Source organism: Xenopus laevis, chromosome 8S (genome assembly GCF_017654675.1).
Source record: "Xenopus laevis strain J_2021 chromosome 8S, Xenopus_laevis_v10.1, whole genome shotgun sequence".
In the NCBI taxonomy this organism is placed as follows: domain Eukaryota; kingdom Metazoa; phylum Chordata; class Amphibia; order Anura; family Pipidae; genus Xenopus; species Xenopus laevis.
The window spans coordinates 96,512,447-96,540,260 of NC_054386.1; the positions used below are offsets into that span (position 1 = coordinate 96,512,447).

Sequence of the window (27,814 nt, forward strand, 5' to 3'; positions counted from 1 at the left end):
ATGTGCTGCCAACTGGCCAGCATGTCGGTCATTCCTCCCAAATGGCCTGCTTTTGGGGGGGGCAGTCCCAATCTTGTTGCAAACCCCTTACGCAAGTCTCATCACAGTTTTGCGAGATGGGACTGTGGTATCACTCCTCACATTATATTAAGTGCTGAACCCAACAAGCAGTATAGGAGTATTCATTGTTGTCTGCACAGGGCTTTTGGGGTGCTGAATTGTGACCAGAATTTGACATAAAATACTGCCGGCTGTAACATGAAATACCTGGGATTGGACTGTAAAATACTGGGAATCATGATCTGTTATAAAATGGTTGGGGCCACGCTGTGTGTTTACTAAAATACTGATGCACATACCTTGTTTCTGCCATTCTATGTGAAAATGGGTGTAGTACTGTGAGTGTGTTGGTACAAACTACTACAAACAATGGTTCTTTGTGTAACTCTTAGCATTTTTCAAATGTTTGGTTTTTATTTGGCTCTTTATATGTGTGGATAGCTTTAGTTCATATAGCCATTCAGAGCATTTTGATGTTACAGATATTACGCCAGACTTTATTTACCCCCCATTTATGAAGTGATCCCTTGTTTCATTTTGAGTAGAGGGTAGGATCCAACATGTATGGCTAATGTTTCCTAGGTGGACATGAAGAGAAGAGAGAGAGTTTGCGGCCCTTTTATAGAAAGTCTCTCGAGTGCATGCTCCTTGGCATCTCCAACCACTTAACTTGTCTTAAGAAAGAAGAATGAGGAGCAGCTCCAGGGCGTGGATAAAATGTATCAATATTGCATCAAAATATATGGCTCCCACGTTCCAAGCCCCCCAGGGGGACCACAGTTTGGGTAAGTAACAGTACAATATATGCAGTCAAAGAGGGGACATATGATGGCGTTTTTATAGATTTATCACATTTAGGAACTTGCTTAGAAACATTTCATTGCTTAAAATATGTACAACTCATTACAATGTACCAAGCAACATATGTGTCATTTCACAAAGCCGCAATCAACATACATTGCTTTTGCCTATGTATTTCAATCTTTGTCATTTCAGAGTCGTAATCAAACTGCATGTAATAACATGGATTTAGTCATCAGAATGGCATAAATATATTGTGGATTTCAAAGAAATTGGCAAAGTACAGAAGGAAGTGAAACAATTTAGGGAAAGAGTTGATGATACTCTGGGCAGTTTGAGAAACTGAGTATTACATATATAACAATAGAGATGTAAATTACACCCCCATAAAGGCAATAGGCACTAAGGGGATGAATGCCGAACGCTGCAGAAGTAGAGTTGCCAGTAGCAACCAAGCAGGTGAGTACTTGCAGTAGACTATTGATAACCAGTTGCTGATTGTTTGCTATTGGCAGCACCTATATTCATAAACCATCCCCTAATACTGTTAAAGAAGGCAAAGTTCTGCTTTTGGAACGGAGAAATGAAATGGAAGGAGAGCTAATCTCATGTAGCCAACATAGGACCCTGCACTGCCCCCCAATCGCGTAACTATAGAGGAAGCCGACCCTGCGGCTGCAGGCGGGCCCAGGTAAAACAAGTCAACCTCTAGACATTTTTTGGGCCTGAAAAATAATTTGCTGTGGGGCCCAGTAATATCTAGTTACACTACTGATCCCTTCCCCCCCGTACCAGTCTTTCTTAGGTTGTCCACTTTCTTTTTGCACCCCAGTCGTTGACCAGGAGCATGCACTTTAGAAACCAGCAGCAGATTGGCTTCTGGTGGACATGCTTCTTTTCAAAAGCAGCGGACAAGGGAATGGAAGTAAAGTATATACAGTATATATATATATATATATATATATATATACACATAGGTATGCAATCCTTTATCTGGTAACCCGTTATCTGGAAATCTCCAAATTACGCAAAGGTCATCTGCCATAGACTCAATTTTATCCAAATAATCCAAATTTTTTTAAACTGATTTCCTTTTTCCTGTGTAATAATAAAACAGTCGCTTGTACTTGATCCAAACTAAGATATAAATAATCCTTATTGAAAGCAAAACCAGCCTATTGGGGTTATTTAATGTTTACATGATTTTCTAGTAGACTTAAGGTATGAAGATCCAAATTACGGAAAGATCGATTATCCAAAACACCCCAGGTCCAGAGCATTCTGCATAACAGGTCCCCTACCTTTAAAAAACGCTGCCTGGTTGAATTACGAACGGCTGAGCAGTGAACACCAGAAGGGGGCGCCACAGGAACACATTTAGGCAACATCCTGCTCAAATGCTTTTTTATAACAAAATTGTGCAGGATGCTGCCACTTTGCAGAGTGATTTGTGTAAAGGTCCCCATAGATGCAAAGATTTTTCTTGCCGAACGACCGATTTTAGCGAAGTCCGACCAATCCTAATTCTGGGCAGTGTCATTCTGTGGCTACTAAAGCAAATAAAGTTCTGTCTTGTATAAAAAAGGGCATTAACTCAAGGGATGAAAATATAATTATGCCTCTTTATAGGTCCCTGGTAAGGCCTCATCTGGAGTATGCAGTGCAGTTTTGGACTCCAGTCCTTAAGAGGGATATAAATGAGCTGGAGAGAGTGCAGAGACTAAGTGCAACTAAACTGGTTAGAGGGAGGGAAGAGTTAAATTATGATGGGAGACTGTCAAGGTTGGGGTTGTTTTCTCTGGAAAAAAGGCGCTTGCGAGGGGACATGATTAGACTTTACAAGTACATTAGAGGACATTATAGACAAATAGCAGGGGACCTTTTTACCCATAAAGTGGATCACCGTACCAGAGGCCTCCCCTTTAGACTAGAAGAAAAGAACTTTCATTTGAAGCAACGTAGGGGGTTCATCACAGTCAGGACAGTGAGGTTGTGGAATGCACTGCCGGGTGATGTTGTGATGCTGATTCAGTTAATGACTATAAGAGGGACTAAACTAAACTCTATAGTTAGTATAGATATGGGTATATAGAATTTATGTGAGAGTAGGGAGGGGTGTGTGTATGGGGCTGGGTTTTCATTTGGAGGAGTTGAACTTGATGGACTTTGTCTTTTTTCAACCCAATTTAACTATGTAACTATATAACTATGTTACTACAGTTCTGATACTTGACAGCTAGATGTCAGACTTTCACTGGACAGCAGACTATATAATGGGGTAGTTTCAGTACAATAGCTGAAGTTTATACATCAACGCCTGCAGTTGGAACATTCTCACTGATGCTGGGAATGAGAGATCCGCTGCACAAATTCCTTCTTTTCTTAAAGGAAAACTATACCCCCCAAACAATGTAGGTCTCTATTAAAATATACTGAGTAAAACAGCTCATGTGTAAAACCCTGCTTCATGTAAATGAACCATTATCATAATAATATACTTTTTTAGTAGTATGTGCCATTGGGTAATCATAAATAGAAAATTGCCATTTTAAAAAATAAGGGCCGCCCCCTGAGATCGTAAGATTCACTGTTTACACATACAAACCACATGTAAGGTCACATGAGCCAATTAACAGACAGAGTTCTGCCTTTTGCTTCCACACTTCTTCCTGTTACAGTTAGAGTTGTAGTATTTCTGGTCAGGTGATCTCTGAGGCAGCACAGATAGAGTCACGAAATGGTGGTTCAAGGCAAGAGATGTAAAAGGGCAATATTTATGTAAATATATATTCCAGTTTGGTAAGATTCTTTAATATGTCATTCAATTTGATATAAACTATCTGTTGCTTAAGTATTCATTTTGGGGGTATAGTTTTCCTTTAACACCCTGTCACATACAAGCTGCATTTTAGCCTTGCTGGTCCTTTATAGGGTTATAATACACAAAAGCCATGAATATCCTGTAAATTATATCCTTATAAACGGTGAGTTCTGATGTCATCAGTTATAAACGGTGAGTTCTGATGTCATTTCTGTCACATGACTCACTGAAATTTGTGTATTATAATAAATAAAGTACCCTCAGTTGCAAAATATGAGGATATTAGAAGTTACCTCGGAGTTCCATGACCTGTATAAAAACACTCTGCCTTCGGCCTCGTACTTTTATATGGTCATGAAACTCCTCGGTAACTTATAATATCCTTATATTTTACAAGAGGGGGTACTTTATTCACTATATATGGTTAATCGTCTGTTTATACAGCACTTTAACCCCATTCCCTTTACAGCAGTTGAACAAGCCTTGTGCCAGCAATGCATTCTGGTACTTCTGTGTCCCAAGGAGCTGACATAGGGATTCAAATTCCTTTCTCCCATAGCACTTCCAAGTCAGCTCTCCTTATACCTTGCCTTGTCTGTTGCTGTTATTCAGAGGATTCCGGGATGGGCCCATTATCCGTACGAGGAAGGTGAGAAGCCGTTTCCACCAGTCTGGATTGTAAGGCTGGCACTAGGTTCTTGGCTATTAGGAATGTGAAAGTTCTTGAGCTTCTCCAGAAGAGATTTCAGTTCCTTGGCCAAAGCAGCAGCTGATGGAGGCGGCAGGTCCAACTGAAAGGAATATAAGAAGTCAACAAGGTGAATTAAATCCACTAAATAATATCTGAACTGAATCAGGGATTGTAATGGCATATACAAAATACATCACTACAACAATATATTTATATATACTTTATACCTGGTGTCTGCACTCAAACTGGTCTTCCTTTGTTTGTGGGTGCAGGGTTAAATTGCAATATAAAATAGTTCAGAAGAACCCGCAATCCATATGGACTATGATCTGTTATAAATATATATATATATATATATATATACACACACACACATATATATATACTGTATATGTGTATATATATATATATATATATATATATCCACATTTATATGGAACATGGAGGATCACTCCCCAAACAAAAACACAGCATGCCTTTATATATTGAAAAAGGTTTTATACCATAACCGAAACTTTGATGTAGATGTAGTAATTGAAGATGAAGAAACAAGATCGGAGTGCGTGCTATCTTCTATTGCTTTGACTACTTCAACCACAGCACAGCACCTGGGAGCATTTAACTATAAACTAGCGTGTGCGTATGGTGAGGGGTTTTATATATATATATATATATACTGTATATCTCAAGCAGGTTGTCTGCAAACTGTTTTGTCACTTCCGATAACCCTCCAGTTGTGTTATAATCCTGCATTGTAACTATCTGAAAGGGAACTTGGCCCTGTAGTCTAGGGCAGTGTTATCCAAGTGTTTTCATATAGTGGGCCACTTATTCTCATGTAATTAAATCAAAGGGTTCATTTGAGCAGTCTGGAGGCCACATCTCTTGGAGGGCCACACCTGACCCATGAGCATCCAGCTGGACAGCCCTGATCCGTGTAGTATGACACTACTGGGGGCCAGTTACATAGGTGTTTAAAAGGAACCATAGATTGAACATGGTAGCATACATATTCCCCTGTACTAGGCATAATCCTGCAGGAACAGCCTTGAGTGTATGCTTATACACTACTGAGAAAAACTAGCATAGGTAATCCTTTAAGCACAATTCAGCAGGAACAGCCCCTTACTTTACTTATAGTCTATAAAGCATCATCAGCAAAACATACAGTACAGTATTATAATTGTATGGGGATTACCTGCATTTCAGTTGCACAGCGCAGATAACATCTTTTCCACAGGCGGACCCATGGCCCCACCCAAAGAGGCTGAAGAAGGTCACTGGTATAATGCTGGGTGCTGATGTGACCCCTGAACTGACGCTCTTCATCCAGCAGGTTCTCTACAGACTGGGATCGGCGGGCACCTTTCTTTGCCACTGCTCCATTCTTGAGTGACAGAAGTGGTGACTGCAGCACAAGGGAACCCCTGCAAAGCCTGTACATCTGCAACTGATTGGGAGCATCCAGCTGAAAAACCGAAAAATACACATTTTCTTACATTTACTTTCTGTGCAAGATTTAATACAAGAGTGACAGCTACAAGAAGAAACTGAAGCAGTCCCAAAAGCTTGCATTTTGTAATATTCTAAATCAGCAAATATGCCGAGAACAAATTGAGCACATAATACCCTGTTCCTAGAAACTTGCACTTTGTTTATGGTTAAATAAGTACAGGTATGGGATCCGTTATCCAGAAATCCGTTTACAGAAAGGCCGTCTCCCATAGGCTCCATTTTATCCAAATAATCCAAATTTTTCAAAATAATTTCCTTTTTCTGTGTAATAATAAAACAGTAGCTTGTACTTGATCCCAACTAAGATATAATTAATCCTTATTGGAAGCAAAAGCAGCCTATTGGGTTTATTTAATGTTTAACTGATTTTCTAGTAGACTTTGGGGCAGATTTATCAACGGTCAAATTGAAAATTTCGAATTTGTTTTTTAAGTGTTTTTTATCTCCCTATTTGAATTTGACAGTTTTGACCATAAAAAAAACAAAAATCAAATTTGATTCGAGTTTTTAAAAAAAAAATTAGAATTAGATTTTCAAGATTTCTCATACTCTGACCCTTTAAGAACTTGAATTCGACTATTCACCACTTAAAACCTGCCGAATTGCTGTTTAAGTCAATGGGAGACATTCAGGGATCAATTGTCAATTGATTTGTTTGCAGCCTTCCTGACATTCAAGTTTTTTTTTTAGGAGAAAAAACTTGAATGGAGTTTTTAAAATTCAAATATAATTTCAGTTGATAACATTCATCCGAGTTTAAAATATTAGATTTTTTTTAATCAATTTAGATTGGTCGAATTTCTAATTTATGGGAAGTTAAGGGGAGTTTTAAAAACTCACATGAATTTAAAATTTGACCTTTGATAAATGTGCCTCTCAATGTATGAAGATCCAAATTACGGAAAGATCCGATATCCAGAAAGTTTACCATGCTTGTCTTGTCCGTAATCCCATTGCCGTTCTGCACCGTCTGCTTCTTGTTTTGGTAAAAGGGATTCCTAAACTGTTGCCGGTGCAAATGATCATAAAATAGATCCCATCGCCATACAGTTACGGGAGTCGGTTTCCCTTCCTCCACACCCTTGTAATCTCCATTATACAGAATCCTGTCCTGCACAACATCTCTCCATCCATTGACAGGTGTGTATGTCTGGCTGTAGAATTGTCTCTGCTGGGCACAAAAGATCACATTGCTTAGCCATGCGGTAACTATGGAACATCAATGGTGCCAACCAATACAGCTCGGCACTACCTTGTCATAATCTCAGATGCACAATGGCTGCTCTTTATACTGACAGTTGTTATCGAAGGGATACTGCCATGATTTTTATGGTGTAGTTTTTATTTCTAAATGATACTGCAAATAATTCACTCTACAATATAAAACATTATCCCTGAACCGACAAGTATATATTTTTTTAGTTGTAATATTGGTGTGTAGGTGCATCTCAGGTCATTTTGCCTGGTCATGTGCTTTCAGAAAGAGCCAGCACTTTAGGATGGAACTGCTTTCTGGCAAGCTGTTGTTTCTCCTACTCAAAGTAACTGAATGTGTCTCAGTGGGACTTGGATTTTACTATTGAGTGCTGTTCTTAGATCTACCAGGCAGCTGTTATCTTGTGTTAGGGAGCTGCTATCTGGATACCTTCCCATTGTTCTGTTGTTAAGATGGCCATAGATGCAAAGATCCGATTGTTCGAATCCTCGAACAATCGGACTTCCCCATCTCCCGACCAGCCACTAACCATACCGTTCCATTCAGTAGTAGTAAAAGAACAGATCAGCCGATGTTCTGCCCCTGACAGCAATCGTACGAAAGTTATGTCCGACAAAGCTGCTGACAGTCTCCCACTGAAAATCGTATGATCGACAGGCAATACATGCAGAGAAATCTCGAATCCTCGATTGGTACGATCGGATCTTTGCTTCTATGGCCAGCTTTAGGCTGCTGGTGGGGGAGAAGGGAGGGGGTGTCATATCACTTCAACTTGCAGTACAGCAGTAAAGAGTGACTAAAGTTTATCAGAGCACAAGTCACATGACTGGAGGCACCTGGGAAACTGACAATATGTCTAGCCCCATGTCAGATTTCAAAATTGAATATAAAAAAATCAGTTTGCTCTTTTGAGAAATGGATTTCAGTGCAGAATTCTGCTGGAGCAGCACTACTAACTGATTTTGAAAAAAAACATGTTTTCCCATGACAGTATCCCTGTAGGACTTTGCTATTTACTGGTACAGCTGAAAATGCACAAAATTGAGCAAACAAATGCCATACATTAAGAGGCACATTTATCAAGGGTCGAATTTTAATATTCATGTAAGTTTTTTTAACTCACATGAATTTGATTTTACTTGAAATTCAATTAGGGGGTTATTTATTAAAAAAATCAAAAAAGGAAAACTCGGATGAATTTTACCGATTTGAAAACTCCATCAAATTCGACTGAACTCGATTTGAGTTTTTTCTCCATAAAAAACTTGAATGTCAGGAAGGCTACAAACATCTCCAAATTGGTCACTGGACCTCTCCCATTGACTTATACATGAATTTGGCAGGTTGTAGGTGGCGAATAGTTGAATTCGAATTCTTAAAGGGCCAGAGTATGATAAATCTCAAAAATCTAATTTGATTTTTTTTTTTTTTTTTTAAAAACTCGAATCGAATTGGGAAAATTCCCTAGTTGAATTTGACAGTTTTGATTTAAAAAAAAAATGTGAATTAGAATTTTCAATTCGACCCTTAATAAACCTGCCCCATAGTGTTTGCACCTACACTATGTACTGGCACCTGCTGCCGGTTTTGTGTACCGAAAGTGCACCATTTAAGCTCTGCAAGAAATTTATTTTCTTGAAGTTGGTCGGCCAATAAGCAAATTGAATACCTGGCACCCCCGGATCCTCTCCCACTGGCAGTTGTACATGAAGCTGCTGCAGAAGGGATGGAAGGCGCTATCATGTAGAGCTAGCAGGTAGGACTCCGTAAACTCAAAGGCGTTTGGGAACTGCTGAATGAGCTGCCAGACGCAATCCAGAAAAAGCTGAAATACTGGCGACTGTAGAGAAAGGGAGATATCATTTAATCAACCTGGATCAATAAAAATGACAGTTGGGCAACATCCGGGGAGGCTGAGTCTGAAATCACATGATATGATCAACCTTGGGTTTGTAGCAGCCCAAGCAACACCATCTGCTCCTTTCATTCAAATGTCACTCACTTCATCCTTGTCCGTCTCCTTGAAAGGATTGATCCTTTGCAGGAAGGGGTGCCCTGCAGATAGCCACTCCTTCTGAACCAAGCTCTGGAACCCCGATATTGTACGAACAAAAGGGTCTGACATCAGCTGAACCAAAGAGGCCAACAGGCAGTTCAGGTCACGGTCCTCTGACTCTGTGTAATAGAATAATAAAGAAAACATGAATCAGAAAATAAGAAATATAAATGACGTGGCTGGTATTCGGGTAGTTGGTGCCATGCTCTTAATTCTGCATTCTACAGTTTACCTTGAAGGACCACAGATCGTTTTCCCTCGCTGAGAAAACCAGAGACATCACTGGACTTCTTTAAGCAAAGCCTGAAGAAGAAACACAGGGCATTAGGTTATACGTGTTAATAATCCACAATGATTACATAGAAAAAGCTGGAGGCCGAGATGGGCAGGGTCATTCTGCACAACACGCATACAGCTCCCTGATAGGTTGAACCTGTATGCATGCTCAATTACCTTTACCATTAAAGGGATACTGTCGGGAAAAAAATGTTTTTTTCAAAACACATCAGTTAATAGTGCTGCTCCAGCAGAATTCTGCACTGAAATCCATTTCTCAAAAGAGCAAACATATTTTTTTATATTTAATTTTGAAATCTGACATGGGGCTAGACATATTGTCAGTTTCCCAGCTGCCCCCAGTCATGTGACTTGTGCTTTGATAAAACTTTACACCCCCCCCAGCAGCCTAACAATAGAACAATGGGAAGGTAACCAGATAACAGCTCCCTAACACAAGATAGCTGCCTGGTAGATATAAGAACAACACTCAATAGTAAAATCCAGGTCCCACTGAGACACATTCAGTTACATTGAGTAGGAGAAACAACAGCCTGCCAGAAAGCAGTTCCATCCTAAAGTGCTGGCTCTTTCTGAAAGCACATGACCAGGCAAAATGACCTGAGATGCACCTACACACCAATATTACAACTATAAAAAAATACACTTGCTGGTTCAGGAATAAAATTTTACATGGTAGAGTCAATTATTTGCTGTGTAAACAGTGTCATTTAGAAATAAAAACGACATTGTAAAAATAATGACAGAATCCCTTAAATTTGACCAAAGAAGAAGAAACTATGGATTACAATCAGGCACATGTTGGGGCCTGGGTTCTACCGTAACATGCACCTAGCTGTATTTTTATGGGCTTGTGGTGGATCAGTATTTTGTGGGGAAGAAACTCTATGGTATAGGATAAAATCCTGGTACAACTAGAATAATTACTTTGTACTTTTTTAACCTTGCCCCGTTAAGGGGTTTGTGCATCCAAATCAGAAGTATTTCCTGAAAACTACTCCGACCAAATCCGCAGACTCTTTCCCCCTATTTATCAATACATTTTTCCGATTTCCGAACAATTATATCAATGATCTGAGCAATAGCCATAGACCTTCACACCATTAGCAGATGGTTCCATCCCATTCATGGCTGAAATATTCTTGAGTTAGGCACAAGCAGATATTTGGCTGGGGAGCATCTGAAAGCACTTAACTTCTTGTAAATATTCTAACACAGCAAGGTTTTATTAGCACCAGGATTAGCTGTTCAACCTTATATTTGGGAATATTTACCGGACATGGTCCAGCCATCGAGTACCTTCCAAATTAGAGAGCCACTTCTCATCGGACACAGTAATTGAGGGATCTGGAAGCAACAAACATAAATATATTTGAAGTTTGCACATTCCCTGCTGCCGAGATGGATAACCTTGCCTTAATTGTGTAAAAAAAAATCAAAGGAAGTTGGATTTTATTCGATTATCACTATATTCATGGACAGACGGGCCTGCAACAATTCCATTAGACAGCCAGTTGGGCCCAGCCAAGGGCACTTATATATATAAATACAATATATTATTGGTACCGTTTAAGCACAGGCTGCGCAGTTTCCCATAGGAGAGTTGGATATCTGAGACAGAAGGAAGTTCTTCATTCGTGTCCACAATCAGACACTGGGAATGGTTGGCAAACAGCAAGGACCGTATGGACCTGGGAACAGAGAATCTGCACGTTACCACGTTCTTATCCTCAAACTGCCACTACTATAGTCAGAAATAATTCACTTGATTTGCAAAAAAAGGGTGGACATGTTGGATGACTAAAACCATAGCTGCTGATGTAAGTAGTGAGGAACATTTATCAAAGGTCGAATTACGAATTTATGAGAATTTTTTAAATCTAATAAACTCGAGTATAAGCCGAGTTTTTCAGCCCCCAAAATATGCTGAAAAACTCTACCTCTGCTTATACTCGGGTCAAGCGCAAAAACGGTCATCGGCGTCTAAGAATAATCACCGGTGCCCAAGAATAGTCGCCGGCGTCCAAGAATAGTCTCCAAGAATATTCGCCGGCATCCAAGAATGGTCGCCGGCATCCAAAAACGAGACGCCGGCAACTCCAATGGGAGCAGAAACCCTCAATTTTTTGATTGAAACTTACCAGAAGCTGCTGCATTTCTCACCCTCGGCTTATACTCGAGTCAATAAGCTTTCCCAGTTTTTCGAGGTAAAATTAGGTACCTCAGCTTATACTCGGGACGGCTTATATTCGAGTATATACAGTACTCGAAATTCAATTGGGGGGGTTATGTAATAAGAAATCGAATATCTAAAACTCAAACTAATATTACCGACCCAAAAACTCGAAATCGAATTCAAATCGAATTCGACTAAGCTCAAATCGAGTTTTAAAAACGGAAATGTCAGAAAGGCTAGTAACATGTTCAAATTGGTCCCTGGACCTCTCCCATTGACTTATACATGAACTCGGCAGGTTTTAGGTGTCGAATAGTCGAATTCGAATTTTTTAACTTCTGATGAAGTGACTGTCACAGTCAAGAAACGCGTTTAGGCGTGCACTCCCCTGCTCATACTCCATCCTTTGAATGCATCGCATCTTTGCTTTTAGAATGATCAAATAAATTTGTAGATTTAACCAAGACATCTGCTATGAGAGGCAAATCCTGCGCATTTAATCCGGTGATCTACAAGTGCGTCTTTCTTGGTGTGAATTTTTGAAAGGCCAGGGTTTGATAAATCTCAAAATTCGAATCGAGTTTGGATTATTCACAATTTGGATTTGAGAGTTTTGACCATTAAAAAACCCTTAAAAAAACTGCCCCTTAGAGAATGACATCTAGACTGGACAAAACTAGACTGGGCAAATGGCATATCATGTTGGTTGGTCATTGAGAGGAGCCACTGCATCACCCTAGTCGCTAACTTACAAAGCTGGTGTTTCTGTTATGCCCAGACCATGCCTGCACCCCCATGATCCACCCCCACCAGGGTAAATAGGAGTCACAAAGAAGTTTTATTTCAATTCAAACCCTAGGGTTGGGTTTTCCTTACCTCATGTTTTCTTTATCAGGATCAGTATTGGTTTCGAATCCAGCCGATCTCAGCAAGTCACTTCCCCCACGGTGATGCCAGGACCACCTCTGTAATAGGGGGCAATACAATTATTAACTAGACCATACAATTGCCTCAGCCATGTCATAGAGGTGCATTTGTTAGTTTGCACCACATTGAGTAATTCATAGTAACCAATCAGAAGTTTACTTTTATTAACCTTCCCCCAGCAGACCATGCTACATGGTAACTTCTGAGTGGTTGTATGGATACTGCACCTAACATGTTCTTTTAGGACAGTGGTTCCCAAATTATGGAGCTGGCACCCCTTGGCAGGGCTTGCAGGGGGTGAGGTGCTCATCTTGAAGGCCAATTCGGATGAGATTTATGGAGAAAACAAGGCCAGAACTAAGGGTAGGCAGAAGAGGCACATACCTATGGTGCAATAGATGGGTACCCTTTCTCCCTGCCTTCCCCTAGTTTCAGCCAATGAAAAGACAGCGAAAATACACACATGTTGGCAGTTGTGTACGCTTGTTGTGTGTTCATGCTTCCAGGAGAAAAATGAACTGGTGGGTGCCGGGGTGCTTGTCTTGGATGTCCTGATCCTCAGTCCAAGCACTAAGAAAAAGCCAACTTGCTGTTTGTATTTACTCAATTATATCATCTTGAAACTATGGTTAAATGACAGTTAGACCAGTGTTTTCCTAAATTTCTAACCTTGTTATGAATTAAAGGGGATTCTGACCAAAGACTGGACCTCTAAGTGGGGAACTGATTTAGGCTTATACATGTACTGTATATAGTGCAGGTGAAAAATCTTCTCTTTGTTCAATATATGTAAAGGAAAGATATAAAAAAGACTCACAGGAACACGCCTCTGGTTGAAGTGAGCAAAGGTCTTCTTCAGGTCAATGTCCAGGAGCTTGCAGGGAACCACAATGTACTTGGATAAACTGAAAGCAGATGGGTCAGGGGGGGAGGGAAATTTGGTCAACACCTGTAAATGTCTTTCTCAGTATTCACAACTAGTCATTGTGTGGGTGTCCTCTGCTTATTACCTGGTGGAGGTGTCATATCTTTCATTGACGGGGCTCACTCTCCAGGCCGAGGCCCCAAGCCTGTCTATCTCATTCTCCCAGTCACTGTAAGACTCAAAAAACTTTGTGGTGAAGTCCATTGATGAACCATCCTGTTTGTTATCTGCAACCACAGTGCAACACGGCTGACACTTACTCTAGACCAGTGATCCCCAACCAGTAGCTCGTGAGTAACATGTTGCTCCCCAACCCCTTGGATGTTGCTCCCAGTGGCCTCAAAGCAGGTGATTATTTTTGAATCCCAGGCTTGGAGGCAAGTTTTAGTTGTATAAAAACCAGGTGTACTGCCAAACAGAGTCTCCTGTAGGCTGCCAATCCATATAGGGGCTACCGAATAGCCAATCACACCCCTTATTTGGCACCACCCAGGAACATTTTTCATGCTTGTGTTGCTCCCCAACTCTTTTTACATCTGAATGTTGCTCATGGGTGAAAAAGTTTGGGGACTCCTGCTCTAGACTTTAAGGCCTGCTGCCAGGCACTGACCTATTCTACATGCACAACGGCTTCCGTTTCACACATCTATGGGTCTATAGCTTTCATAATGTTTATCAAGAGAAAAAATTGCATAGAAGACAGAATCAACCACAAATTATTTAGACAATCTTTATTTTATTTAAAGGAAAGTTTGTAAAACCCTCCTATGACTTCACTTAGGCGAGTTAATGCACCCTGGTCTGAAGAGGGTACAGGCCCAGGTGTGTAGGTGCCCCTGAAAGTTATGCGACTACTGAACTCAGGCAGCACTGTATTCATGGGAGAAATAATGGAGCATAAAGACCTATGGAGCTAAGGTCAGATTATGGTGCAAAAGACACAACATTTTGTACACTTTGAATCCTGCACATTGTAAATGATCTTTAATGGGCCGAGATGAAGAAATCAGCGCTGAGCACAATAAAAAGAACAGCCCATGTCCAGTTATGTGCATTTCTCACCTGGGTTCTGGAGGACGGTGCTGTTCCTCTTCTTCATTGTCAGACAGCTCTTCTGCTGATATTGGAGGATGGCTTTTATGATCTACAAACCAGAGAAAGGTATAACAGTATGACCAAAAATCACCTTGTTTCTTACCAACATTTCCAGCGTAATAATGGGCCTAAGAAAAGCCTACAGGTCAATGGCCACCCAGTTGGTTATTCTGCAGTTTCATCTTAGGAGAATGCAATAAGCAGACTCATTTTAAGGGCAGAAAATATCCTATTTAACAGAAGAGTTTCCATAAAGGTGCATAAACTTTCCAAAATATGTTCTCTTTGTCGTGAGTTTTTATTAAAGCAGCCCCCTCAAATCAAAACCTAAACCCTATGTATCAAGCTATGAAGGTTCACTTTCTGCTAATGATGCCAAAGTTTAATTGCACTGGTTTGGCACCTACATTGTGGTTTCTAAGGTGTTGCGCATTCTCAAATTCATTTTGCAAAACAAGAATTAACAGAACAGGACCCTCTTTATCACTATCACTAGGCAGGCAATATGGCAACACCTTCTAATGTATAAATTTAAATTGGACCTTGTACTTTACTCTCAGCTCAAGGGAAAATAAATGGAAGCTAAACCTCACTATGCGCCTGTTCCAATTTCACTGATAAGTGGCCCCAATGTGGTGACACCCAGAGTGTTGTGCAATTAGTCCTTACTTTGTAAGCCTGTGTCTGGAGTCCATCGTTGCTGAAGAGAAAGCGCATGAGCCGGAATCCTTTATAGTATATCAGCAGCTCTTCAGGAATAAATTTCAGGTTGGACTGGGCTGTTACCACCTTCATTTTGGTCTGGCCGGCTACTGAAACCCCCAAAGCAAAAAATAACATTGGCTTTGTCATCGCATACAGTGAATTTACTCATTGCCACTTCTTCTCAGGGTCAGCTCATGAGCCGAGAACAAAAGGTCGGAGAGGTGTCTCCCAAACCACGAGTAGTGATGGGCAAATAAATTCGCCAGACGCAAAATTATTAGAACGCCCATTGACTTTAAAGCATTTTGACCAAATAGTCTCGCGTATAAAAATTGTGGCTCGCGGCAAAATGAACGTGCATCAAAATTATTTTGACGCCCAATGACTTCAATTTTACGCCGTTCCACGAATTACACAGTAAATTCAGCACAGATTCGCCCATCACTAACCACTAGTTAAAATTATAAAAATACCTTATTGCCAAGCTTATGTTAAACACAGTTAACAGGTATCATTTGTGAGGCTTATCTCCCGGACTATGACATATACAATCACCTGACGCGTTTCATGCCTCCTTCTGGCACTTCATCAGAGGTGGAGTCAGCAAGTGCTCAATGCCTTATATACTGACATTAATTAAAAACAGGCGATAAGCCTCACAAATGTTACCTGCTAACTGTGTTTTATATAAGATTAGCAATAAGGTTTTTCTGCATTTTTAACTCATGGTTTGGGAGACACCTGGTCCACCTTATGTTCTCACAGATTGAAATAGAATTTGGCTGGAGTGGAGACCAGACAATTTGCAATTGGTTTTCATTTTTTATCATTTGTGGTTTTTGAGTTGTTTTGCTTTTTAGTCAACAGCTCTCCAGTTTGCAATTGGTCCAAATTCCCCTAGCGACCATCAGGACCGCCATCAGAAATCGCAGGGCCCCATACGACAACATTTCCTGGGCCCCCTGGGCTGCACCCACAGCAAACCCCACCTACAGGTCTGCCCTCCCCACCCCCACAGGTCCGCCCCCACCACACAGTAAAAAAACTAAAAAAATATTGGTTGCTAGGGTTCCCACATGTTAATAAAAAATAAAAAGATATTGGTGGTCAGGGCCCCCCATAAAAAGCATTTGTGGCCAGGGCCCCCCATTAAAAAATATTGGTGGCTAGGACCCCACATGAGAAAAGAAAAATTGGTGGCCAGGGCCCCTCCCCCCACATTATGAGAAAATTGGTGGCCAAGGGCCCCTTAAACGTCCATGCCTTCCTGAAGTCAGCAGCTCTCAGAAAGATGGGGGGACCGGATAATCAAGTAAGTGTGGCGTGTCAGTGTCCCCCTTACCCTCGGGTCCCCTACAACTCTCCCCCTGTCCCCCCCTGATGGCTGCCCTGGCAACCATGCATTGATTTGAATAAGAGACTGGAATATGAATAGGAGAGACCTGAATAGAAAGCTGAGGAATACAAAGTAACAATAACAATACATTTGTAGCTTTACAGAGCATTTGTTTTTAATATGGGGGTCAGTGACCCCCATTTGAAAGCTGGAAAGGGTCAGTGGAAGAAGGCAAATAATTAAAAACGATAAAAAATGAAGACCAATTAAATAGGCACAATAGTGAACATGCCACTTTGTCCCAGTGTTTAAACGTAATGGGATCAGAACTTGAAAATTCAGGACTCACAATAACATGTTGGCACGTTGAGGTTATCAGTGTTGTTGTGACTCTGCTTGTTACCCTCACACTTTCCTAAATTGCTGTCTGCTCACCTGCCACAATCCTGTCGACACTCGGCAGAGCCATGTCATTGTCATTGTCAAATAGAACCTCAGCAGGAGGATCCTGAAATAGGAAATAGAGAAACGTGGGAGATGTAGTTATACCTGCAGAGCAAGAGAAACTGTGGGAGTTGTATGAAGCGACATGGGCCCGGCACCCCTGATTTATTCATTATTATAAGTGGAAGAGGAGCAAGACATTCTTAATTTGCCCATAATATTACCAAGAGCTGGACGGGCGTGGAACTTGTGAATCCCTATGGCATCTCACAGCAGCCCTTTTGGCATTGGCCCAAATCTGCAGATTCCCAGTCCAGGCCAGGCAGGTCCGCATAGTAAATAAGCCCTTCGTTGTTTCCCATGAATGCCATCGATAAGCAGACAATGTTGTGTCCATGTTAGCACAATGCCCTAATACTGTCTCTAAATTAAAGGGGAACTATCGCAAAAATTATAATTAAATATAAGCTTAATATAAGAAGTTTTAAAATAATCAAGTTTATTTTCACAATTCATTCTGTCTTCATGCAGCATTTGGGTGTCAGATATTCATTGACAATTAGATCCAATATATCTTATAGGGGGGCTTTCTTTCCTAGCAGATGTATTAGAATTCACTCTATTAAAATCACCAGACATCATGTCTCTCTACATGCAGAATTTGTGCAAAAGGCAGTTATTTTGTTAGATTGTGTTTGTATTGGAATCAGTTATTGAGTGAGCTCTAATACATCTGCTAGGAAAGGAGCCCCCCTATAAGATATATTGGATCTAACTGTCAATGAATATCTGACACCCAACTGCTGCATGAAGACAGAATGAAGAGAAACAGATGCTGTGAGAGGAATAGTGAAGATAAACTTGATTATTTCAGAAACAATGCAGAATATTTAATTGATTGTATTTAGAAGTTGTATTATTTCAGTATGCTGGAGCTTATATTAAATTGCCATTTTCGTGACAGCTTTTACCTTCTTTTGTAACACACTGAAGGTTATGAGCTAACAAGTAACTGTCCCTGTATGGCAACTCAAATCATTAGTTACTGGTCTAACTTAAATTAGTATAATGATTGATTGGATTCTATGGGTTAGAGGACACAAAAACGTTTCCCCATATTTGCCAAGTGTTGGCATTTAATAAAGAGAGAGCACAATGTGGAGGCCTGACTCACTTTATCAGGGTGTTCTCTCCTGAAAGCAGTTCTGTAGTTGGTGCAATACAAGGTTCCCAAAATATAGTGGGGTCCATCATTATAGTGAACACACTTCTTCACTCGTATAGCTTCTTCCTGAATGGTTTCTCCTGAGAGGGAAGAACTGGTTACCATCAGTAGGCCAACCTATGTGTTATGTTTTAGTAGCCGAGGATGAGTAGAGTATAACAGTGCTTTATTAGCAGGCTCATGCAGCCAATACACAACAGTAAGCAACTCTAACACCACAAGCTGTATAGAAAGTATGCACAGTATAAGTCTCGAGCACACAGGCCATTTGTATAAACACCACACTATGCTTCTATACAAGCCTCCGCAACACACAGTCATGAACTTGTCGCATTATGTGAAAGTGGCCTTTTACGGTGATCATCAACCTATGGCCCTACAGTGGCTGCTGAACTACAGAGATTTAACTATGCCCAAAGCAATTCCTGTGTAGGAGCTGGTACATTGCTTGCAATACTTACATTCTTTAATGATAAGTAAACCTTAAAAAAGTTTTATGTAAAATGGTTCTGGTCAGTTCGTGTAACTGTACAGTCAGAGAGATATACCTTCAGAAGGAAAATAGAGAAGTGTTCTGATGTTGCTCTGTTCAGGAAAGAGATCAGAAACCTCAGATGCACTTTCACATCTCTTTCCTAAGCAGAGCAACATAAGAACACTTCTCTGTTTTCCTTCCGAATCTATCTGACTGTAGAGTTACAGGAACTGACCAACAGGTGGTGCTGTTGTCACAAAATGTTTTATACTGGCTGTTAATAAAAACTTAGCTCTGAAACTGAAAAAAACATTATAATTAGGGGTTTATTTATCAAAGTCTGAATGCTAAAAACTCAAAAAATTCAAGTTTTTTTTTACTATAAATTTAAGTTTTTTAGTGGAAAACAAACCTCAGATTTTTCTGAATTTATTAAACCCAGAGGGTGTTAAAAGTCCGAATTAAAAACTACTCCAACTCAGACCTGCCGAGTTAATGTAGAAGTCAGTGGGAGAAGTCCTGAAGATATGTTGATCTGTGCTAGGTTTCATGCAATAATTTGAAGATTCTGTGGTTTTAGGGCAAAAAAACGAAAAAAATCTGAAAAATTCACAATTTTATCGAGTTTTTTTGCTGCACAGGAAATTTTCAGAAAAATGTATTGATAAATAAGGGAACTAAATCTTTGTGGATTTGGTGCGACTATTTTATTGAAAATGATCAGAAAGTGTTTTGGGTTTTTGAAAAATAATCCCCTTAATGTAAATTGCCAAAGTGCTTAGAAAAGCACCCTAAACTATTTTACATTCATGTTTTTAAGGTTTACTTATCCTGTAAGTCACATTCATAAAAGGGGGCCTATTCTGAAAATGAAAATTTAGTTTATCTCTATTAGCTAATAAATGTTTACAGTTTCTGAAACAATCAGGTTCCTCTTTATTATGCACCCTTCTCAGCCATCTGTCTCTCTACATGCAGCTTTGTGTCAAAGTCGGTTATTTTGAAAGACAGTTGGTTCTAATAAATTGTCTAGGCAAAGGTAGCACAAACAAATATATTTATTTATCACCTATCAGTCAAAATCTGACTCTGACGCCTGCATGTATAAAGACAGATTGCTGACTCCGACGCCTGCATGTAGAGAGACAGATGGCTGAGTAGGGATACTGAAAAGTAACTTGTACAGTATTTATTTCCTTGTTTCCATGAGATTCATGTTGCAATTAATGAACGCTGCAAAAGGATCTAGTGGTGCTTGGGAATGAATAATTAGAGGATACCATCAAAGTAAATGGTTCAGTTGCAGAGAATGCTCTTGGGGGTCCTGCACTGGAAAGTGTTGACTAATAATAGAAAAAGCACCAATAAGAAGTGACATATAGGAGGCAAGTCCACACGTGTTTTTGCAGGAGGTGGGAGGGAGAGTGATAAAGTGGAAAGGGAAAGCAGATGTGGGAGAGCACGAGATAGAAGCACATGATCAATGTGTCTGATACTCGGCACAGTCTTATTACTCACCTGGGAGGCATCTCAGCGCTGCACCTCCAGCATTGTACTTGCTAATTCTCTGAGACTTGGAACTTTTCAGCTACAGAAGAATCAAAAGGGCAGAAATTCTGATGAGTGCTTTCAGGAAGCTCGTTAAACTGGCAGATTGGCTCATCGTGACTGTCATCTGATCTAAATCACTCACACGTGGATATCATTTCTACGCAATCAAAGGGCCACTCTGGAACCAAGATCTATCTGTGGCTTTAAATAAGCCAGACCCCCTTTAAAGCTCAGTATTTGATCAGGGAGCCCCTGATTATAACAAGGTTGCAAATATATGAAAGCTTTACTTTATGCGCCATTCAGCCATAGTCCTAATAACACCCCTCCCCACTTTTGGATATGGAGGGGAGGGAGGAGAATGCTGCATTGTGGGTAAAACACGGCTAATTGTGTACGAAATTCATTTTGCACACTGTACTTTTAACAGATTGAAAAGAACCATTCCTCTGACTCACAGGAACCATTTCCCCCTCCCCCTTAGGCTCACAGAGTCATTAAATCCCTCAATCACCTCGTTCCATGTTGAAGTAAAGGCTTCTGGGACTCGAAATCCCTCTGATCAACATGGTGGGCAGTTAGGGTTGCCAATAAAATGCAGCAATAAAATGCAGCAACCCTATGGGCAGTGCAGAGACTCTCTCAGAAGCAGAGGGACTTCAAGTCCCAGAAACCTTGGCTTCAACATCAAACATGATGATGGAGGGGTTGATTGGTGCATAAGAAACAAGCCCAAGGCTGAGAGGTAAAGAGGAGGGTCTGGCAATGGTCCCTCTGATGGCAGCACCCTCTCTATCATATATACAGTACAGGTATGGGATCCGTTATCCAGAAAACTCCTTATCCAGAAAACTCCGATTTACAAAAATGCTGTCTCCCATTTTTTCCAAATAATCCAAATTTTTTAAAATTATTCTTTTTCTCTGTAATAATAAAATAGTATTTTGTACGTGATCGGAACTAAGGGGGTTATTTGTTAAAGCCAGAATGCCAAAACCCCAGAAAATAATATTTTTTTTACTATAGAATCCAAATTCTAGTAGAAAAAAAACTCAAATTTTGGATGGAGAAATTCCGAATCAGAAAATCCAGCATCTCAGACCTACCGATGTTGCATATAAGTAGGGATGCACCGAATGCAGGATTCGGTTTGGGATTCGGCCAAGATTCTGCCTTTTTCAGCAGAATTCGGATCCTTGTGCCTAGCCCGAACCAAATCCTAATTTGCATATGCAAATTGTGGGGAGGGTGGAATTTCACATGACTTTTTGTTACAAAACAAGGAAGTAACCCAATTTTTTTAACTTTTTCCTTCCCCGTCCCTAATTTGCATATGCAAATTAGGATTCAGTTCGGTATTCGGCCGAATCTTCCAAGATGGGTTCAGGGATTCGGCCGAATATAAAATAGTGGATTTTTCCATTTTTTTTCCCCCACAGGGAATTTTCAGGAAAGCGTATTGATAAATAAGGGGAAAAAAACCTATGCGGATATGAGTAGTTTTCAGAAAATATTGAGATAAATTCAGACTTTGATAAATGGGGCTCTAAGATATAATCAATCATTATTGAAGGCAGAGCCAGCTTATTGGGTTTATTTAATGTTTACATGATTCTCTAGTAGACTTAAGGTATGAAGATCCAAATCACGGAAAGTTCCGTTATCCGGAAAACCCCAGGTCCCAAACATTCTGGTAACAGGTCCCATACCTGTACTTGATCCCAACTAAGATATAATTAATCCTTATTGGAGTCAAAACCAGCCTATTGGGTTTATTTAATGTTTACTTGATTTTCTAGTAGACTTAAGGTATGAAGATCCAAATTATGGAAAGATCCGTTATCCGGAAAACCCCAGGTCCCGAGCATTCTGGACAACAGGTCCCATACCTGTATATATATATATTGTATTGTATTACATCACAAAGGTCACAGATTTCATTCACTAAAATTGAGAAGGCGCAAAAACACCAACATGAGCCAAAAGTGACGTCACAATGGGTGTCAGAGCAGCCGATCACTTTACACCCATTGTGGGTTTAATATTGTGACCTGCCAGATCTTAATGGTGTAATTATAAAATAGTAAGTTCTTTTAAGAGAAAGAGGACTTTATCTTTATTATTAATACCTGCCCCTTGCATGCCCCATCTTTCATTCAGTTGCCGGGCAACTTACACACCAGGAAGTGTTCCTTTGAGCTTAGTTCTGCTTCAGCAGCAAAGTTAATTTTTTACATTTACACATGTTTTCACAAATAGTTTCATTTCCTTCCACCTGAACCCAGCGGCTACAGGGCAGTAATCATGGCAACATTAATTATTAACAGCACAATGCCAGCGAATCATCTATTGACTGGTGACAATAAAATAAGTGCTTTCATGTGAAACATTACTACATGACTGTAGAGAAAGTAGGGACCCATAACTCACAATATTTAGGAAATAGAAAGAGAAAAAAATCTGATGCGCAAAGATAATTTTTTTTACCACTCCCATTTTGTGGCCACACCCCCTAATTACCATGTTCATTTTACAAAATTAGGCAGGTTGAAGACATCTCTTGTGTTATTACATTTTTGCTAATGAAGATGAAATTACCCTTTAAGCTGCAAGTCACAGTTTCCCAAAGAGACCTGATTATCTTAAATTGTTACAATTGTTTCTTTGCTTATTTTAAATTGTTACCAATGTATCTAACTGCACCTGGCACCTATTCTGGGCTCTCTGCCAAAAGCCAATTAAGTTTTAGAGACTTTGGGGCAAATTCACTAAGATGCGAAGTTGCTCCAGGCGCAACTTCGCCGAGCTTCGCCGCACTTCGCCGCACTTCGCCAGGCGTAGTTTCGCCAGCGCTCCGCAAATTCACTAAAATCCGAAGTTGCGCTCAGGGGTAGCGTAAGGTTGCGTAAGGTTGCGAAGGTAACTTCGCTTCACTTAGCGAATCAAAATTGGCGAAGGCTAATTTGCATACGGCGCGAAATTCAAATTTCAATGGAGGAATACGTATCTGCACTACAAATGCCAAGAAAACCTTCAAATCTGCAAATAAAAATTTTATTTTGCCCTACACATGTGCCCACTGTCTAGGTAAGTTGCCATGAGTCAGGAAATGTAGGGAGGAAGGAGGGGATCCCCAAAAATGTTTTCGATCTTTTTCAGCCTATCACCCATCATGTAGAAAACACGCCAGCGTTTTTTTAGACTTTTTTGGAAACAATCCCTATCTACTCTATTGCGCTTCGCCTGGTCTGAGGTGGCGAAGGAAGTCTAGCGTAAAAGGTAGCGTTCAGTACACTGCGCAAGTTAGTGAATTTGCGTCGTTTCGACGCTAGCGAAAATTCGCCTGGCGTAAGGGTGCGAAGTAACACTAGCGAAACTACGCCAGCGTTCGTTAGTGAATTTGCGCAGTAGCGAAAATGCCAAACACTAGCGAACTAACGCTAGCGTTCGGCGCTTCGCGTCTTAGTGAATTTGCCCCTTTGTTTCATTTTCTGGCTGTTCAGTGCAGGAGATCAAAGAGAAAGTCGGGACATTTCCGTAACAATCCGGGACTGCGGGTTGAGCTGTCAAAATCGTTTTCCTTAAATAAAGAACCATTCTTCTACATTATTTTGTTCCAAATTGAAATTGAATTGGTTAGAGAAAAAGTATTGTGTTGCTGATATACGCAAGGCATAGAATCTGACCACAAATGAGAGGTTGTTGTGTGTCACCTGCAGTACCAACTGCCACCTGTCACATGCCATAGATAACAGTGGAACAGCGCCACTGCTCAGTAATCGCCCAGAAAACGATGAGAAGGTGGCTATTGACATGTTTTGGTGGGATTCTCCATATAGTGAGTTATAAGACGGGACACAGCAGACTGTAATGTAAACTCAGCCCCCCAGTTATTTATATTGCACTAATGGAAAATACCCTGATGGGATGAAGTGGAAACATATACAAAGTTCCAGGGGAAGTTTATATTGAGTGTCTCAGGAATGGGTTACCAGCAGCTGCACAGATGTTGTTGCACTATAACTCTCAGCACCCTACCAGCAAATATTTATATATTAATTAAAGAAGCATGGGGCCCCCTATACCTCCTGGGCCCACCTGCAGCCGCAGGGTCTGCTTCCTCTCTAGTTACGCCCCTATGTTTAATTGAGCTGTTTGATAAATGTCGCAAAATCTGATTGGCTGCTATGGGTAATGTAGAACGAAAATAAAAATCTGATTGGCTGTTATGGGTAATGTAGAACGAAAATAAAAATCTGATTGGCTGTTATGGGTAATTCAGAATGAAAATAAAATCTGATTGGCTGTTATGGGTAATGTAGAATGAAAATAAAAATTGATTGGCTGTTATGGGTAATGTAGAATGAAAATAAAAATCTGATTGGCTGTTATGGGTAATGGAGAATGAAAATAAAATCTGATTGGCTTTTAGGGGTAATGTAGAATGAAAATAAATTCTGATTGGCTTTTAGGGGTAATGTAGAATGAAAATAAAATCCGATTGGCTGTTATGAGTAATGGCACTGGTGCAGTTTAGATCAATTAGTTATGTCCAATAGCTCCATTCACACTTTATGTCGTTATAATGAGAGGTAGGGCTTGGTGCCCTAAATAGTGCCAAAGCCAAGAAAAGCAAAGGGAAGGTACAGAGCAATGATTTGTGGGCAGTTAATTCCCAGAATGTTCCCAGGACGACTCACAAAACCCTTTTGTTCTGGAAATGAGAAGTGTTTTCTCTTTTATTTCTCTCTTTCTGTTCTCGGATCCATTTAATGCATCCGGGGTGTGAAACCAACTCCCATCCCAGCAACCTGCGTGCGGGGGGCTAATTATCTCTGAATCTTAGAAATACCCTGGGTGGAAAATGAATGAATTAGAAAATGAATAGGTGTTTCTATGTTGTTTGCCTCTCCAGAAATACAAGTAAAGCAACCTCAGGGGTCACAGACAGGCCTGAGAATATAGACATTTATATATGAATCACTCCTGGTACATTGTGTCAAGAGTCAGAACCAGAGAACAGAGAGAGAAGCACAAACGCTGCATTAATGACAAACCCAGACCTTAGCAACCAGATAGAAGTTTAAATCCCAAACTCAGACCTTAGCAACCAGATACAAGTTCAAACCCCAAACCGAAACCTTAGCAACCAGATAGAAGTTTAAATTCCAAACCCAGACCGTAGCAACCAGATAGAAGGTCAAATCCCAAACCAAGACCTTAGCAACCAGATAGAAGTTTAAATCCCAAACCCAGACCGTAGCAACCAGATAGAAGTTTAAATCCCAAACCGAGACCTTAGCAACCAGATACAAGTTTAAATCCCAAACCGAGACCTTAGCAACCAGATAGAAGTTTAAATCGCAAACTCAGACTAGAGCAACCAGATAGAAGTTTAAATTCCAAACCCAGTCCGTAGCAACCAGATAGAAGTTTAAATCCCAAACCGAGACCTTAACAACCAGATAGAAGTTTAAATCCCAAACCGAGACCTTAACAACCAGATAGAAGTTTAAATTCCAAACCCAGTCCGTAGCAACCAGATAGAAGTTTAAATCCCAAACCGAGACCTTAACAACCAGATAGAAGTTTAAATCCCAAACCGAGACCTTAACAACCAGATACAAGTTTAAATCCCAAACCCAGACCGTAGCAACCAGATAGAAGTTTAAATCCCAAACCGAGACCTTAGCAACCAGATAGAAGTTTAAATCCCAAACCCAGACCGTAGCAACCAGATAGAAGTTAAAATTCCAAACTCAGACCTTAGCAACCAGATAGAAGTTTAAATCCCAAACCCAGACCTTAGCAACCAGATAGAAGTTTAAATTCCAAACCCAGACCTTAGCAACCAGATAGAAGTTTAAATTCCAAACTCAGACCTTAGCAACCAGATAGAAGTTTAAATCCCAAACTCAAATTAGAGCAACCAGATAGAAGTTTAAATCCCAAACCCAGTCCGTAGCAACCAGATATAAATTTAAATCCCAAACTCAGATCTTAGCAACCAGATAGAAGTTTAAATCCCAAACCGAGACCTTAGCAACCAAATAGAAGTTTAAATTCCAAACCCAGACCTTAGCAACCAGATAGAAGTTTAAATTCCAAACTCAGACCTTAGCAACCAGATAGAAGTTTAAATCCCAAACCGAGACCTTAGCAACCAGATAGAAGTTTAAATCCCAAACTCAGATTAGAGCAACCAGATAGAAGTTTAAATCCCAAACCCAGTCCGTAGCAACCAGATATAAGTTTAAATCCCAAACTCAGACCTTAGCAACCAGATAGAAGTTTAAATCCAACTGCATCCTTAACAACCAGATTGCAGTTTATATTTCAAACCTCAGGGCTGCAGAATATAAGTGGAATAATTAAACCAAACTAATTAGGAACAAACGCAAAGTGACAAAGTTTTCGGCATCCGACACACAATTACCAATTCCCTTTAAGAAGCAGAATATTAAACTCCCAAGGAACAGCTTTAAGTGAAATAGTTTTCAGAGTAACAAATATGAAATGTAATGATTCATTCTTTCCCTGGGCGTCCCTGCTCCACAGATGGAACCACATCCCCTGAAATGCCACCACGGTGCTGCTGCCGTACACTCAGTGTGATCTGAAAACAAACCCCAGCTCCCTGCCTTCAGCAAAGCCAAAAAGTGAGGCACAGAAAGAGGCGGCGGAGACTTACCGGGGAATCTTGGGGGTCCTGCTTGAGAGTGAAAGAGGTCACGGACCTGGGGAGCATTCTGAGATCTGATGCGGAACCAACAAGAGGAAAAACACAGGAGGAAAGTTAAAAAAGAAAAAGGGGAGTTAGATCCTGTGCGCTGCTTCCATGGTGAGAATATAAAGAAGACTTTGTACTGAGTCTGGCGCAGAAATAGAGGCAGCAGGGGGGCAGCTGTAGAGTCCAAAGAAGATCAGAAGGGTGCTGCACGGGGGCTTCTGATTGGCTCTGCCTCCTCCTTGTTAATAAGGATCTCGCCCCTATACAGTGCAAGGGATTGAGAGTCAGCCTCTTGTTCTTCTGTGTATCCTGCACTGTCTGATCTCCATAATGAAACTGACACACAGGGAACATGCTCCTCTTAAAGGGGACAGGCACCAGCAGAATGTTGTTACACTTGTAACCCAGATGCGCCTGTTCACTGCTACTGCCACTTTAACCCTTTCAGTAGTGAGCATTGCCAACGATACATTTTCTACGGGATTCTGGAAATTGAAAAGAAAAAAAAAAAAAAACACAGGGCAGTTGTAAAACCCCAGCTGGCCAAAGAGTTTACAGAATAACAAAAAAAAAAATTTTTTTTTGACCAATAGAAATATTATTAAGCCTTTAGTTGCTGGGCACACAAATGCTTGGGGCATTACTGAAGCACTACAGTATATAGATCTCTTTTTCTCCTAAAACTCCTTTGGTATATTTAGTTGTAACTGATATGGGACCTGTTATCCAGAATTCTTGGGACCTGCAGTTTTCTGGATAACGGATCTT

The 27,814-nt window shown here is 40.5% G+C and overlaps 1 protein-coding gene across 2 annotated transcripts; it reads right to left on the reverse strand.

The window, feature by feature from the left end:
* Nucleotides 1–4,029: 4,029 nt before the first annotated feature.
* mtmr11.S (myotubularin related protein 11 S homeolog) lies at nt 4,030–27,534 on the reverse strand. 2 transcript variants are annotated; one of them, XM_018233463.2, is made up of 17 exons: nt 27,008–27,534; nt 20,284–20,353; nt 18,240–18,370; nt 17,057–17,129; nt 15,250–15,392; nt 14,548–14,629; nt 13,571–13,712; nt 13,378–13,465; nt 12,510–12,598; nt 11,024–11,148; nt 10,732–10,804; nt 9,393–9,463; nt 9,107–9,279; nt 8,774–8,944; nt 6,817–7,056; nt 5,572–5,841; nt 4,030–4,473 (listed from the first exon to the last, which is right to left on the reverse strand). In XM_018233463.2, exons 1-17 carry the CDS (start codon nt 27,062–27,064, stop codon nt 4,315–4,317), a joined length of 2,157 nt encoding a protein of 718 aa, XP_018088952.1. In that variant the 5' UTR covers nt 27,065–27,534; the 3' UTR covers nt 4,030–4,314. The 2 variants fall into 2 exon arrangements, with proteins under 2 accessions (XP_018088952.1, XP_041430387.1); XM_041574453.1 differs by having other exon boundaries at nt 6,817–7,059.
* Nucleotides 27,535–27,814: the final 280 nt, after the last annotated feature.

Excerpts from the sequence above, each read along its gene's own strand:
- mtmr11.S (XM_041574453.1), bottom strand. The coding sequence starts at position 27,064 with ATGCTCCCCAGGTCCGTGACCTCTTTCACTCTCAAGCAGGACCCCCAA. Across the intron at positions 14,630-15,249 it reads TCCAGACACAGGCTTACAAA|ATCATAAAAGCCATCCTCCA; the intron begins GTAAGGACTAAT and ends TCTGGTTTGTAG. Across the intron at positions 9,280-9,392 it reads ACGATCTGTGGTCCTTCAAG|AGTCAGAGGACCGTGACCTG; the intron begins GTAAACTGTAGA and ends TCTATTACACAG.